Source organism: Gadus morhua, chromosome 15 (assembly GCF_902167405.1).
Source record: "Gadus morhua chromosome 15, gadMor3.0, whole genome shotgun sequence".
In the NCBI taxonomy this organism is placed as follows: domain Eukaryota; kingdom Metazoa; phylum Chordata; class Actinopteri; order Gadiformes; family Gadidae; genus Gadus; species Gadus morhua.
Genome location: NC_044062.1, coordinates 2,842,039 through 2,858,589, shown reverse-complemented (window position 1 = coordinate 2,858,589; position 16,551 = coordinate 2,842,039). Strand labels below are relative to the sequence as shown.

The 16,551-nt window shown below is 46.8% G+C and overlaps 3 protein-coding genes across 3 annotated transcripts in view; 1 reads left to right on the top strand and 2 right to left on the bottom strand.

Annotated features, from left to right (window-relative positions):
- Window positions 1-740: 740 nt before the first annotated feature.
- Window positions 741-1,679, bottom strand: LOC115560325 (serine/threonine-protein kinase pim-2-like). Its single transcript, XM_030379713.1, has 2 exons — window positions 1,261-1,679; window positions 741-938 (listed from the first exon to the last, which is right to left on the bottom strand). Exons 1-2 carry the CDS (start codon window positions 1,438-1,440, stop codon window positions 741-743), a joined length of 378 nt encoding a protein of 125 aa, XP_030235573.1. The 5' UTR covers window positions 1,441-1,679.
- Window positions 1,680-12,564: 10,885 nt separating this feature from the next.
- Window positions 12,565-16,551, top strand: part of LOC115560157 (uncharacterized) — a 28,664-nt gene continuing 24,677 nt past the window's right edge. The window contains exons 1-2 of the mRNA XM_030379485.1: window positions 12,565-12,705; window positions 12,795-12,900. Of these exons, the coding sequence (XP_030235345.1) occupies window positions 12,593-12,705; window positions 12,795-12,900 (219 nt within the window). The 5' untranslated portion in view covers window positions 12,565-12,592. The remainder of the gene's footprint in view (window positions 12,706-12,794; window positions 12,901-16,551) is intronic.
- LOC115560125 (E3 ubiquitin-protein ligase TRIM39-like) overlaps window positions 14,199-16,551 on the bottom strand; it is a 33,162-nt gene continuing 30,809 nt past the window's right edge. Inside the window, exon 2 of the mRNA XM_030379447.1 lies at window positions 14,199-15,962. Coding sequence (XP_030235307.1) covers window positions 14,335-15,960 — 1,626 coding nt within the window. The 5' untranslated portion in view covers window positions 15,961-15,962 and the 3' untranslated portion in view covers window positions 14,199-14,334. The remainder of the gene's footprint in view (window positions 15,963-16,551) is intronic.

Here is a 16,551-nt window from a genome sequence, read left to right as displayed (position 1 = left end):
CCTGGCATAATTTCACACACCTAACATTTTATTTCGTATTGACTGTTGAATAGCAACACAAATTGGTAATAAGAGAAATCCTTGCTGTTACTTGTAGCTTGTAGTGAGATAAACATCTTGTGGCCTTTTTGTGTATTGCAATTTTAGGTCAGCCTTTGCATCCAGTCATTGGTACAGTCATCCAGTCATTTCTTGCTTTAATAATGCATTGTATCACACAAGTAATGATATATTATTCATAGTTTAGCCTACAGTATTACATTTATTATAATTATATTAACTAAAATGAATTAATTAATATTTTTTAATATAATTCCTTTACTTAAATTTAAGTAACAAGGTTGAAAGAAATGACATGTCTAAAAAGTAATGTGACCTACGGTCAATAGATCATACTTTTGATAAGCCTAACAGTATTTTGGGAGAACTTTTCATAATGCTTCTCATAGTGTTAAAATGTTTGTGTCTCCTAGTGCACATTGATCGTTTAAGGCAGTGATTCCCAACAAGGGGTATATGGTACATATACCACCTGAGGTGCGCAAGCAAACTGCAGGGGGTATGTGGATAAATTAACGAATGTGTGCAGCATAGTCATTGCATGAGTGAAGGGGTACTCATGGTGTGACAAAAAGGCTTAAGGGGTACGCATGTCAAAAGCAGTTTGGGAAAAAACCCACGCTGTCACACAGCGCGCTTACATTTTTCCCTGTCAATACCTGGTGGTGGCCTGCTCTTGGTTAAAAATGCCCGGCCTGAAAAATGTCCCCAGTCCAGCCCTGGGTGGCAGGCTGGCAGCCGCACCCCAGGTCTATGACCCGGACCCGGGGCGTCCCGGAGCCTGTCTCCACCAGGAGGTTCTCAGGCTTGATGTCGCGGTGCAGAACGCCTCTGGAGTGGAGCCCTTGGATCCCTTCCACCACTTGGTGCAGAATCATCTGATACAGAGAGAGAGAGAGCGCACACACGCACGCACGCACGCACGCACGCACGCACGCACGCACGCACGCACGCACGCACGCACGCACGCACGCACGCACGCACGCACGCACGCACACACGCACACACACACACACACACACACACACACACACACACACACACACACACACACACACACACACACACACACACGTCATCCTCCTGAACAGTGACCACACTACTATCTGGATGTGTCCATCATGCTGGGTGGTCCCGGCCCCCTGCCTGGAGCCCCATGAAGGCTGAACTGAACCCCCGTCCAGGCTGAGCCCCATACACCTTAGCGTCCTGCTCCTGCAGCCTGCCCCCCTTGCTCTCCATGTAGGAGAGGAGATCCACGCAGGCGCTGGGTCTCTCCTGGACCAGGATCAGCTCCTGGTCCAGCTGGAACCAGTCCAGCAGGAGGACCACGGTACCGGGGCCCCCCGGGTCCGGGCGGTCTTCAGTGGCCCTCAGCATCAAAGACTCCTCCAGCGGGAAGTCCGTCAGCCGCCCTTCAACCGTCTGAACCACAGAGAGTAGACAGACAGAGGGAGCTAGTCCTGAAACACTCAAACCCAGCTGGTCTCGGCTACAGAGCCAAGACCAGGAGAACGGCCGTCCTCCCAACAGGTCGATTGATTCAACATGAGCATGTGATCGCCATCATAAGCAGAGTCGTAACATTACTGTAGGTAATAACAAGATTAAAGCTACTCACCTTCTGTGTCATTGTGACCTTGGCCATGGGGATGTGCTTTATAGCGACCTAAGCAACAAAGACACAAGCTCACTGCTTTAGTGTTTAACAGAGGATGCCGTGAATCAGACACGTATGTGCTTCCACAGAGTGTGGCTTTGTGGCGTCACTCTTACAGGCAGACGGTCCTCTTTCCGGCAGCCAGCAAAGACACTCCCGAAGCCTCCCTGTCCCAGCTGCTGCAGCTCCTCGTACAGAGCGTCAAAGTCGGCTGAGACCACCCAGACCGTTATTGAGTCTATTAACCCATCCATCCCTCCGTTCAGCCCTTCATATCTAACCCTCCATCTGTCTGACCTGTGCTGCAGGTCGTCAGGCGGGTCCTGCAGGAGGAGGAGATACGGGGGGAGCTGTGGTCGGAGCGCTCAACACCTCCAGACGAGCTGAGTCCTCTGTCAGCTCCGTCTGTGTCCCGCCCCCCCCGGGGTCTACACGGGCCTCAGAGGGGTCCTCCGGCCCCCCCAGAGCCTCCACATGGGGAGGGTGTTGCCCTGTGGTGGTCCTCCACCTCTTGGAGGGGCTTGGGCCTTCCTCGGGATCCTCTCTGCTCCTCTGCCCCCTCACTAGCCCTCCGCACACGGAGCACACTAGCTCCCTCAGAGCAGGACTTTCACTTCCCTAAACATGTTATCTGTGATAGGGCTCCTCAGTGTTTCTATATACCGCCCCTCCCTCTGAACATCCGCGGGGCGTCCGGGGGCTACTGGTTAAGGAGGTGGACCGGTAACCGGAGGGTGTCCGGGTCGAGTCCCGACCGGTAGGTGAGCTATGTGGACGGGGGGAGTAGTTGTGCAGCACTCTCCTCCGTCCTCGTCCACAGAGGAGGTTCCCTTGAGCAAGGCACCTGAAGCCCCCGGGCTGCACTGCGGCCGCCCACTGCTCCGGGAACGCCGGGGTACCCCCCGTGTGTGTGTGTGCCCCCGTGTGTGTGGACGAGGTCACTCCTCTGTGTGTGTGTGTTCACCAGCTCCCGGACGGGTCAAGAGCAGAGACAGAGAATAAAGGATACCTTAACTTAACTTAACTTAACTTCATTTAAATGTGAGGAATATGTTTCCAATGTTCTAAATGGGCTGTAGACTGGCAACAGATAATCCACAACAATATTAAAAACAATAATTGTAATTGTTGACACACGTGAACATCTTTGCAAACACACACACGCACGCCTGCGCACACACACACCGCACACACACACACACACACACACACACACACACACACACACACACACAAACGCACACACCGCCCCTTAACCATGTTCCTCAAGCCTTGTAATATCAAAGAGATACAAAAAGCTGTTGTTCCTCCATAACATTAATTAATAATAAACATAAACATTAATGTGTAATGTACGACACTAATGAACACAATCCTAGATAAGATAGAGAGGAGAGCAGAGATAAGAGAGAGGAGAAGAAGAGAGAGGAGAGGAGAGAAGGGAGAGGAGGAAGAGAAGAGAGGTAAGGATGGAGAGAAGAAGAGAGAGATAGAGGAGAGGAGATGATAGAGAGGAGAGGAGAGCTGACCAGACAAAGTCATGGTACTAGTGACTTTGTTGTAAATTGGAGATTAATTTACTGGATCACCAACTACAAACCGTTAATAAACCGTTACATTTCTTCAATTTTTAAAACGTTCCATCAATCTCAGATCATCAAAATTAAGGGTTTAGAAATAAACAATTTTATTTTTTGGATTACACTTTTTTTTATTACAAAAACAGTATTTGAGTGGAATGTATCTATTTCCCAGAAATGATCCATTACAATTATAATGCATGCCTACAAACAATGTTTGCCTTTTCTTTTTATTAAAATTGTTAAAAAAAATTATAGATACATGTTGATCCTCTAAACATGTTGTACATAACTGCAACCAATTTTATATCTTTAAACATGTAAAATAAATAAAGGGAAAACAGACACATAAATGGAGTGTAATATAACCCTTTAAAAAGGGTTATATTACACAAATGCAGGGTTAATTCTTACAAATATTCTTCTCGTTAAATGACAGCAGTATGACATTAATGCTGATCTCCCAGATCTCACATAGTAGAGATTCTAATTCTATTCTAATTCAGGAAACAACATTAGTTGTTTTGGTTGTTTGATTATTTTATTATCAAACAAAGGTCCTAGTCTGTTTGATTGACAGGTGAGATGATCAGGGGGGCAGAGTTTGTACCTTTATGAAACCATGGACAGAGGAATGGATAGAGAGGCTCAGTGAAGGTGCAGCCAGTAGCAGAGTAGATATGAACCCTGGCTTCCACATCATAGAAGGAGACCAGACCCTCATCATAATCAACAAACACCCCCACCTTCTGGAGCTCAGCTCTCAGAGGGAGATCGACAGCAGGGTCATCATTAAATACCAACCCATCCTTGTAGTAGTAAAGGGTCCAGTAACCCGTCTCAGGGGTCCACTCTGTCCCACCTTTTCTGTCGACGGACTCTCTGGCCACTCCTAAACACCAGTCAGTCTTGTCTTTAACCTGGACCTCAAAGTAAAATCTCCCTGAGGAGAAGCTCTGCCTCGTGAGAGCAAATATATACTTTGTAAATCTCTTAGGGTTGTCTGGGAGTTTCTTCCTCACACCTCCATCATGTACTTGTTTCCCATCCCCAGACAGGATGAGTCTGTGATGAGCTGTATCAGGATCAAGAGTCACATCTACTTCATACTTCTGGACCCTCTTCAGTTCAGCATTATCAGGCAGCTTCTTCATCTCCATGTTCTGGGTCTCCTCCAGCTGATCCAGGGATCTCCTCAAGGTCCCTACGTATGACGGAGGATGGACCTCCATCGTGGTCCAGTCCCTGGTGGGTGGAGGATCCTTCAGGGATCTGAAGGCCTCGAGGAAGTGGAGGTGGTCTTCAGTGTGTGAGAGCCGCTTCACCTCTGAGCTTCTATTGGTCAGATCTTCTATTTCCTGCTCCAGCTCTTTGATGAGGTCTTCAGCTCGTTTCACTGTGGATTTCAGTTTCTCTTTCACCGTTTGGTTGAATTCATCCCGGCCCTTTTCAACACAGCCTATCAGAGCAGTGAAGACCTGCCCACCATGGGCTATCTCTCTGTCTGCGTCTTTGTTGCTCAGTTCCACTGTGTCTATGATCTCCTTAATCTTTTGTTTTCTCTCCTGGATCTTCTGCGGAACTTCAGCCCCTCTCTTCCCCAGCTGGGCTGTCTTCACTTCATATTCCTCCTTTAGAGGTACAACAGGATGGGACTTGTGGTCTGTCACTGTGCAGAACTGACACACACACACCTGTTCAGTGTGGCAGAAGAGCTCCAGAAGTCGGTCGTGTTTCTTACACATCCTGTCTTCCAGACGGTCCATAGGCTCTACCAGCCGATGATTCCGCAGGCGAGCGACTCTCTGATGTGGCTCCAGGTGGGTTTGGCAGTAAGAGGTAAAACACACTAGGCAGGACTTCACGGCCTTCTGCTGGGTCCCAGTACAGACGTCACAGGGAACTTCTGCTGGTTCAACACAAGGCTGCTCTTTTACTCGTACGGTTGTTCTAATCTGAGCAGCCAGATCTGATAAGAAGGTATTGACCCGTAAATCAGGTCTTGTATGGAAAATCTCATTGCAAACAGGACATTTGTACTGGACTTGTTCATCCCAGAACTTTGCAATACAGGTTCTGCAGAAGTTGTGTCCACATGCGGTGGTAACTGGACTGCTGAACACATCCAGACAGATGGAACATGAAAAGTTCTCTTCAGACCAGGAAGTGTTAGCACAGGCCATTCCTAGACACCGACGACAAGGTTTATGTATTGAGCAATTATAGATTTCTAATTCAATAACAGGAAGAGAGGTTTTAACTACTCCTCAAAGTTGTGTGCTTTTACTTACCTAGTTGTTACTGTCTGTCAGACTATTTTTTACAAAAATGTGTTTTATTTTTCTCCTGAAAGAGAGAACTGCTTCCACATCGGTTGGGTTTGGTCTCTATGAACCGTAAGTTTCGTTTCCTCAACATGACGTCCTCTCCTCTCCTTCCCTAACACCTGGCTCCTCCCCTTACACCTGGCCCCTCCCCTAACACCTGGCTCCGCCCCCACGGTACACACCCTGAATGTTGAAGCATTCTTTAAAGGAGCATTTCACCGGTGGAGGCATGAATATGTATTGCAATTGGGTCCTATATGTAGTCGAATAATAAAATAAAATTCTACTTTGGTGCAGTCTTGACCGAGAAAAGGCAGAAAGTGACTTTTTGGCGCTTGTGGATTGAAGACAACAACTCCCACCATGCACAGCTTCGCTGGCGGCCACTCCCGCTGATCATCTCCGCCTATCGGACACCTCCTTGTTCCATCTACTAATGGAACAAATCAGCGTGGAGCTTGAACCGACGTCACTAGAGTAGTGACGCTTGCACAGAAGCATACGGCCGACATCTTTCTTTATTCTGGGTGGAAATAGTAACATAGTTACGCAATTAAATGCGTTTATGTAAACATTTTTAGCGAGAAATGTGCATTTTAATTTCATAATGTTCGCTCGTTGAATGTGAAGGATGTTTGGTTTGATAGTTATGACGAAGAGGGAACGCTCCATTCACTTGCATGGACAGCGTCTCTGGTTGCTAAGCAACCTCAACGTCTTGGCGGACTATCTGCTGATCAACACTACGAATGCTGGAAACACACCAGACACACCATGTGAAGTTATTTAACCCGATTATTGTTATTTATATCCGACATTATTTAATCTAACCCGATCTAAACTCTATCATGCACCCAAACACGGCGGCATTTGGGTTTCCTACCTCGGACTCCTAAATCCAGCGCAGCCACAGGCGCGTTGGCGCGTTGAACCATTTTTGTGACACACAATGATCAAGCTTCAAGTTAAGCACGTTACACGCGTTTGGTGTGGCCGTAGCCCGTGTCCACCAAAAGCGTCTTTTTATGCGGTTTCACCCAAAAAATCGGCTTTGTGTGGACGGGGCCAAGAAGGCGAACACACGTCACCAAGACGGGGAGACAGCGCCAGGCGACTTACGCCTCTATCTGCCAATGGATCGTGGATGCCTGGGCTGATATAACAGTCTCAACTGTGGTCTAAGCTTTCACGAAGGCAGGAATAATCACTGAACTGCCAGGCAACAGCAGCGACACTGACTCGGATAATGACGAGAGGGATCCGGGCATGTTGGATGCCGTACTCGCCCAACTGTTCAATTCGGACACACAAGAATTCGAGGGATTCGTAGACGGGGAATGAACTGAAAAAGTGAGCTTATTGTTAAGAGATATTGATATTGATGAGATATTGTTAATATGCACATTAACGTTTGAACATCGTTACCATGGGAGTGACCGGAGTTGTCAGAACGCTTAATAAAGTTTGACTTTATCTGACTGTTTTGTTGACATTCCCTTTAGCACAGCTCGGTCTGGTCGATGCATAACGCAACCCCAGTCAAACGTTTGACTGCAGTATCTTCTATTCTATGCGCCTTATAATCCGGTGCGCCATATACATGAAAACAGTTCTAAAATAGGCCATTCATTGAAGGTGCGCTTGATAATCCGGTGTGCCGTATAGTGCGGAAAATACGGCAGCCCTCGTCTATTTCTTTCGAAATGGTGAACTTTTGCATGGAGCCATCTTCTATGTCAGATCGAGTACCCTCCGCCAATGTACTTCAGTTTTATCAACAGCCTCTGTTATCTTAGCTTCAGAGGATGTTAGTTTCTGCTGGTGAAGTCCCACCCACTGGCACTGCTCTAATAGGTCTGTCCCCTCTTACACTTCCTATTTTCTTGTACGCAAAAATCGTCATATTGCGTCATAAAAAACAGGAAGTGTTGGAGATCGATACGGATCTCTCCAGTCTCTCCAGAAAATAAGGAAATGATGCTAGACCATTCAAAAATATGCGGGGGGTTCTAAAAATACAAAGCTTATGTGAAATGGGTGAAGTTGCCCTTTAAAGGCTGCTTACAATGCGTTGATACGTTCTCATCTTTGCAGCATTCAAATATGTTCAACCTTAAAAAGACTGGACACAGTGAGTCCGGGAAAAAAAATGTTATTTCATATTAAGTTAACACTGGTAGTGATACAAGGCTTCCCTCTCAGATTCTACCATCATAAAACCTAAGAGTCATGTGACCTGGGTATAGGGCAGACCGGACCGACGAGTTCACCTTCAGTCAGAGCCAACAAACACTTGCAGCCGTGCGGCAGTTAATTTCACTGAATTACAAATAGGTTTACCTAGAAAATTCTCAAATTATAAGACGGAAGACTTAATGTATTGTTTATAACAGTATGGTGGGGATATAACCTCGCCCCCCCCCCCCCCTTCCTGATACAAATATTCCTTTACTTGTCAAATTACAGTCCTTAATAACTGCATGGAGAAATCAAAATGCATAATATTAATGATAGTGAAGTAATAATATTAAGAGACTAATAAATACAAATTCTAACTTTTGTTGTTGTGGCTGTGGACCGACGGCCCGCCCTCATATGTAAACCCTCCTTGTGTTTTACATTTATATGCAAATTAACAGCAGCAGGGAAGGGTTGGACAGTGTTTAAGGATATCGTCAGGTTTCACAAAATGGCAGACGAGAACCCAATAGCACGACAAGAGAAACAGTTCAGGTGAAGGAACAGTGTTTATTCCAAGCAGAGGTCAAACCAGGTAGTCAATCCGTGTAGCAAATAAAACCAGTAGGAGCAGGCAAAAAGGAAGGTCCAAAGTCCAAACAGGCAGGTCTATCCAGGAGACAGGTCAATCCAGGAGGCAGGTCAATCCGGTAGGCAGGTCTATCCAGTAGGAGCAGGCAAAAAGGACGGTCCAAAGTCCAAAAAGGCAGGTCGATATACAGGCAGGTTCAGAATCAGAATGAGAAGATGCAGGAGAGCTAGGTAACACACTAGGCCAGGGGTCGGCAACCTGCGGCTCCGGAGCCGCATGCGGCTCTTTGGCCCCTCAGCCGTGGCTCCCTGCAGTTTTCTTAAAAAAAAAAAAAAAATTATATATATCGTCAACTAAACGAGAGGTCGCAATAAATGCGCAATTGCGCTACCGTGAGGGGGGGAGTGAATGACAAAGCTTCGTTGATTTGCAGGTGGCTAATCCCAGTAGGAGTTAAATCTTTAACTGGCATCTGGCATCAGGAAGTGGCCTAGATGCTGCCATTGGCAGGAGGCGGGACATGCCAGTGAGCCGCCAATCAGCAGCATCCACCGTTGACAGCCAATTGCACGAACGAATACTGAGCGAGAAGGGTTTACAGCATTAAAGTTCGTTTTTTTTTACAGAGTGTCACAAAAAATGTCTGTGCGGTGCGCAGCGTTAGCGTCTCCGGAGGGGGGAGGGGGTGAATTAAAAAGTTTGCGGCTCCAAAATTTTTTTTTTTGCGGGAGATGGGCCAAAATGGCTCTTTTGATACAAAAGGTTGCCGACCCCTGCACTAGGCAATCTGGCAAAGAACTGAGGGAAATGGACCGGTCCATATACTGAGGGGCTGATTAGCTGATGAGGAGCAGGTGAGTATGGGGGTGGGGCCGGCCAGGTGAATGAAAACAGCAGGTAATGCAGAGCAGGAGGGGATGGCAGAGTCTGAAATGACAGGAGTTAGTGTGGCACAACAGGAAACAGACAACTGATAAACTAAAGCCTTGCTGAAGTTGTGACAGATATAGTTGGTGATGGAACAGGGAGGGGTTAGACAGTGTTTAAGGATATATGTGGTAATGGCACACACACACACACACACACACACACACACACACACACACACACACACACACACACACACACACACACACACACACACACACATAATAACATAACACTGCCAGTATCGACCTCTGCTCAGGAATCAAGTGAGTTCAGCGTTCCCAAAGTGTCTTGTGTTCAGGGGAAATCCCCATCTGATCAGAATCCATGGTTTACTGCATGAAGGGAGACCCAGACGACCTCTGATAGCACCGTCAGGTCTGTGTTGGACCGTCCCTGAAGATCTGTGACCCAATCACCTGCTCACGTTACCAATGCGATGGTACTGAGACCAGGCATGCATGGCTTCTGACGAGGACTGCTGTAATATACCAAAAAACTCTGGAACTGATGAATCCCTCTCAATTATTGTGAACAGAGTTAGGGATAGGATAGAACCATAAAGAAAAACATCTATACTTTTATTTTTCATTAAATTGAATGAGAATTGTCTGTACTTTTTACTATTTAGCAATTCAGACGAAACTTAGTGAATACCTATAAAGTCATTAAGGGGCCGGTAGGAATGAGGAGTCTATCAAAGGGACGCCTACAGCTTGGTAGTAGACAGTGGAGATCGAACCCAGTGCCCTTTGTCTGGGGGACCTAACACCCCACCCAGACACTAAACGGACATCTCAGTCTGACCTCCAGTGTCCTCTCTGTCCCCTCGGGGGTCACGGAGCCCCGTGGGGGCAGAGAGCCCCGCTGCCCGCTGCCGAGGCACCACCGCCGCGCTGTGGGCAGCGGGCAGCGGGGCTCCGGCGGGAGACAAGCGCGGGCAACAATCCCTTTCTCCTCCATGTCGCGGTTCATGTACTTCAGGGAGCCAGAGCCAATGTTCCTTTCCCCCAATTCCTTCTCAACCATGGCTGAGATAACTCCCACTACGAGTCTCGTTGTGGAAGTACAGCAGCACGGTTATCCAAATAACCGATCGTACCGATAACGCCATCGGGGTGGCGACCACCCTTGCCCACGAGATGGGTCACCACCTCGGCCTGTCTCATGATGCTCCAGGCTGCGTCTGCCGGTCCTCTCCCAGCCCCAGAGCGGCTGCATCAAGGCCCCGTCACACGGGTAGGGAGATCCCCTGCCTCCTCAGAGCCCTCAGCACCACACGCGACGCCACAATAAGAGCTACTCCATCCATGTTCATCTATTGTATATATTTGAACAGTCTGCTGGTTTATTATCAGAAAAGCACAGACCTTTTGTAACATTTTATCCTCCGTTAAACTCGTCTCTAGCTCTTAAAGTTTAAACTTGGTGAGCGGTGTGTTTCTAACAACCTGGCACTGAACATCACCAAGACCAAGGAACTCATCCTGGTCTCCCGACGGAGCAGAGCCCCCCCTGCCCCCCCTGTACATCAACGGTGACGGTGTGGAGCGAGTCCACGTCCTCTGCTGATCCCTCCTGGTCGGTCAACACCTCGGCGCTGGTCAACAAGGCCCAGCGGCGGCTACTCTTCCTGAGGGCGCTCAGGAGGGAGCATCTAAACACACGGCCGCTGGTGACCTTCCACCGGTCCACCGTCGAGAGCCTGCTGACCTGCGCTGTGTCAGTGTGGCCCTCAGGCTGCACGGAGGCCGACAGGAAGAGACTGCAGAGGCAGTCACTGGCCGCCCTCTGCCTTCCTGAAGCACCATCTACGGCTCCCGCTGTCTCAGCAGGGCCAGAGGCATCCTGAAGGACCCCCCCACCCCGGCTACCATCTCTTCAACCTGTTGCCCTCTGGCAGGCGCTTCAGGTCCATATAGGCCAGAACAAATAGACTCAGGAACAGCTTCTTTCCCAAAGCTGTCACCATACTGAACTCAGATCTGCACTGATGTTTGTTGTCTGTTTGTGGTCTTTACTGTGTATTGAAGTTTGACTGTGTATTTACATTTTTAGCTATTTATTTATTTATATTATTTATTGCTTTTGTATATTATTATATATTATATATTCAATAACATGTGTGCACTTTTATGGAGCTGCTCATTGCATTTCGTTGTACTTGGTATGACAATAAAGCTTTCTATTCTATTCCATTCTAAAGAAGAAATAAATTGTTTATAACTTAACCTTTTAATCTAAGTTAAAGACAAAACTGTTGTGAATGTAGTATTATGTAGTATTATATTATTCATGATTTTTCTTTTGTTCTGTCCAAGATTCTGTGACCTTTATTTTCTTAGTTACTATGCTGTTGCGTGTCTCAGCCAATAGATGGCAGTGTGGGCTAAATAATGCAGTTCTGAACCACTAAAGTGATGAAAGGAAATAAGACTGTTTGGATGAAGGAATTCCCCTTTTTTTTTATTTACACAGTGACTGAAACACATTGGTTTTCAAAGTAAACTATATACGGTAAATATGGAAAATGGATGCTAAAAATGTGAAGACAAGGTCAAATGAGGAGTCCCGAACTGAGAGTCCCGAACTGAGAGTCTGAGCCTTCGTTTTGAAGGAGATGAAGCTGTTGCACGGCGGCTGCGTGTTGTCTGAGTGAAGGGGGCTGAGGTTTGAGGAGATGATGTACGGTAGATAAAAGCTGCTTGGAGTTACCAGGGCTGAGGTCGATCATGTGGGGGTAGAACCGGGGCCGTGTCACTGAGGGGCTCGCTGTAGGCCTTCTGATGTTCCCGCTAGGCTAGTTTGTGAACAGCCGGTCCTGAGTCCTTAAATGCCGCTCGAGGACACGCCCCGTTCTCTTCAGCAGTCGTAGCTCACTGGTGTACCGGGGGCTGAGCGTGGGAAGGGGACGGTTCTGGGCTGGACTGGGGCATGGCGGTCCAGGAGGGGGCTGAGGGATGAACTGTAGAGATCCACAGATTCAGTGACTGAAGGGGGGCTGGCAGCGAGAGACGGAGGAGGTCAGTAGTCATGGGGACTGGGTTGATGTTTTTAAGGTTCCTGAAACTGATTGGTCTGTTGGGCTTTTTGAGGGGGGGGGTTCTTCTATAGGTAATGTCAAAGGAGAGTGCTCCTCTGGTGCCCCCGTAGTGTGGAGCGCGGGGGGGGGGGTCCAGCCGTCCTGCTGTGCACCGATTGGTCATTCCATGTTCCAACTGCTGTGAGAAGGTCCGGTTCCCAGACTCAGCGACAGGGCCTTCTTCTGATGCTTTGTCTGCTGTGCTCGTCAGAAACACATGTACTGGAGGCCCTCATTCAGGCTCAGATGAAAGCCGTGGAGGGCAGCAAAAGAATCCAAAGGTTCCCGGTGAATGGCAGGTATTTACTGAACAGAATCCCTTTACGTCAGAAGAGAACAACTAGCTCCGCTAACGTCAGTGCTTGGGGCTTCTTTTGTTGCTGGACAGCAAACCCAAGGCCTTGGAGCGCGACGTCACAGAGATGGACCCTGCACTCCGGTTAATGCTGCAGGAGAAGGAGAGGGCTGTGAGGACGCTGCAGGAGACTGTGGAGGTATACTCACAGGCATGGCACACACACACACACACACACACACACACACACACACACACACACACACACACACACACACACACACACACACACATACACCCGACTCAAACACACATCTGGCACAGAGGCCCCACTACTTCCTGTCTGGGACCGGAAGTACGCACAATCAAAATAAAGTAAAAGTGAAAGTATGTGATTTACTTCTCACACATGCTCCTCCTCCTCTCCACCTTCTCTGTCCTCTCATTGGTCGATCATCCACTCGCAACAGCTTTGTCTACTAAACGTTTACTCTAAAGATTCATGTTCTAAACATGCCGACAGAGAGTTTACAAGGCATTTTCCAATAGCGAGAAATCCATAAAGGTTTCGCGTTTCCTGGATTAAGGAGATTATGTTTTAATTTGATTGCATTAATTAGTGAACCATGTTCCTCAAGCCTTGTAAAATCGAAGAGACCCATAAAAGGTGGTGATCCTCCAAAACATCCAAGGTGTGCAGCTCCCCCAGTGGGAGTGCTGTTGTACTACATCTATTTTAGATTCACCAATCTCAATGGGGTGACCTTTGACATCTGAACGCACTTAATGCGTAATGTACGACAATAACTAACACAATCCTAGATGAGATAGAGAGAAGAGTATAGATAAGAGAGAGGAGGAAGAGAGGAGAGGAGAGGAGAGGAGAGCTGACAAGACAAAGTCACGGTACTCACACGCATGGAGAGTATCTTCACATGTAGTCACTGTGACCTTTGTGTAAGTGTGTAACACATGTTGGGTTGTTGTATACTGTATTGGAGATTAATTTCAACTACAAACTTTTACATGAATCTCGAAATCATCAAAATAAGGGTTTTACAATTAAACAATTTTATTTTTTGTATTACACTTTTTTTAATACAGAAACAGTATTTATACTGAACAATAATGGACTGGAATGTATCTTTTCCCCTGAAATGATCCATTACAATGATAATGTAGGCCTAAACATTACAAAATTTTCCTTTTCTTTTTCTTAAAATCACAAGTTTAAGAACATTGAATTGTTTTGTCAATACATTTTCAGAAGTTAAAACCAATAGAAACGTTAAAAAAAAATATTATTATTAAAACATGTTAATCCTCTTAACATGTTCTACATAACTGTAACAAATTGTATATCTTTCTCAATCGGCCCTATATCTTTAAGCATGTAAAATAAATAAAGGGAAAACAGATACATAAATGAACTGTAATATAACCCTTTATTAAGGGTTATAATACACAACTACAGGGTTAATTCTTAAAAATATTCTCCTCGTTAAATGACAGCAGTATGACATTAATGCAGATCTCTCAGATCTCACATAGTAGAGATTCTAATTCTATTCTAATTCAGGAAACAACATTAGTTGTTTTGGTCGTTTGATTATTTTATTATCAAACAAAGGTCCTAGTCTGTTTGATTGACAGGTGAGATGATCAGGGGGGCAGAGTTTCTACCTTCTTCATGATCACCTGGATCGAGGATTAGATAGAGAGGCTCAGTGAAGGTGCAGCCAGTAGCAGAGTAGATGTGAACCCTGGCTTCCACATCATAGAAGGAGACCAGACCCTCATCATAATCAACAAACACCCCCACCTTCTGGAGCTCAGCTCTCCGAGGGAGATCGACATCAGGGTCATCACTAAATACCAACCCATCCTCGGAGTACCAAAGAGTCCAGTAACCCGTCTCAGGGGTCCACTCTGTCTCACCTTTTCTGTCGATGGACTCTCTGGCCACTCCTAACCACCACTCAGTCTTGTCTTTAACCTGGACCTCAAAGTAAAATCTCCCTGAGGAGAAGCTCTGCCTTGTGAGAACGAATGTATACTCTGTAAATCTCTTAGGGTTGTCTGGGAGTTCCTCCTCTTCATCTCCATCATGTACTTGTTTCCCATCCTCAGACAGGATGAGACTGGGATAAGCTGTATCAGGATCCAGAGTCACATCTACTTCATACTGCTGGACCCTCTTCAGTTCAGCATCATCAGGCAGCTTCTTCATCTCCATGTTCAGTGTCTCCTCCAACTGATCCAGGGTTCTCATCAAGGTCCCTTCGTATGACGGAGGACGGACCTCCACCGTGGTCCACTCCCTGGTGGGTGGAGGATCCTTCAGGGATCTGAAGGTCTGGAGGAAGTGGAGGTGGTCTTCAGTGTGTGAGAGCCGCTTCACCTCTGAGCTTCTATTGGTCAGATCTTCTATTTCCTGCTCCAGCTCTTTGATGGGGTCTTCAGCTCGTTTCACTGTGGATTTCAGTTTCTCTTGAACCGTTTGGTTGAATTCATCCCGGCCCTTTTCAACACAGCCTATCAGAGCAGTGAAGACCTGCCCACCATGGGCTATCTCTCTGTCTGCGTCTTTGTTGCTCAGTTCCACTGTGTCTTTGATCTCCTTAATCTTTTGTTTTCTCTCTTGGATCTTCTGCGGAACGTCAGTCTCCGTCTTCCCCAGCTGGGCCGTCTTCACTTCATATTCCTCCTTTAGAGGTACAACAGGATGGGACTTGTGGTCTGTCACTGTGCACAACAGACACACACACACCTGTTCAGTCTGGCAGAAGAGCTCCAGAAGTCGGTCGTGTTTCTTACACATCCTGTCTTCCAGACGGTCCATAGGCTCGACCAGCCGATGTTTCTGCAGGCGAGCGACTCTCTGATGTGGCTCCAGGTGGGTTTGGCAGAAAGAGGTAAAACAAATTAGGCAGGACTTCACGGCCTTCAGCTGGGTCCCAGTACAGACGTCACAGGGAACTTCTGCTGGTTCAACACAAGGCTGCTCTTTTACTCGTACGGTTGTTCTAATCTGAGCAGCCAGCTCTGATAAGAAGGTATTGACCCGTAAATCAGGTCTTGTATGGAAAATCTCGTTGCAAACAGGACATTTGTACTGGACTTGTTCATCCCAGAACTTTGTAATACAGGTTCTGCAGAAGTTGTGTCCACATGCGGTGGTAACTGGACTGTTGAACACATCCAAACAGAGGGAACATGAAAAGTTCTCTTCAGACCAGGAAGTGTTAGCACAGGCCATTCCTAGAAACAGACGACAAGGTTTATGTATTGAGCAATTATAGATATCATATTCAATAACAGGAAAAGAGGTTTTAACTACTCCTCAAAGTTGTGTTGTTTTACTCACCTAGTTGTAACTGTCTGTCCGACTATTTGTTCTATAATGCGGATTATTTTCTCACCTAAAAGATAGAACTGCTTCCACATCGGGTGGCTTTGGTTTATTTGAATGTTAAATTTCGTTTCCTCAACATGAGGTCCTCTCCTCTCCTCCCCTAACACCTGGCTCCTCCCCTAACACCTGGCTCCTCCCCTAACACCTGGCTCCTCCCCTTACACCTGGCTCCTCCCCCACGGTTCACTGACGTTTCAAACGTACACACCCTGAATGTTGAAGCATTTAGTAAAGGCCGCAAACACTTGCAGCCGTGCGGCATTTAATTTCACTGAATTAAAAATAGGTTTACCTAGAAAATTCACAAATTATGGAGACTTAACGTTTTGTTTATAACAGTACGGTGGGGACATAACCTCGCCCCCCCCCCCCTTCCTGATACAAATATTCCTTCACCTGTCATATTACAGTCCTTAATAAATGTATGGAGAAATC

Excerpts from the sequence above, each read along its gene's own strand:
- LOC115560325 (XM_030379713.1), bottom strand. The coding sequence starts at position 1,440 with ATGCTGAGGGCCACTGAAGACCGCCCGGACCCGGGGGGCCCCGGTACC. Across the intron at positions 939-1,260 it reads TGCAGGAGCAGGACGCTAAG|ATGATTCTGCACCAAGTGGT; the intron begins GTGTATGGGGCT and ends TCTCTGTATCAG.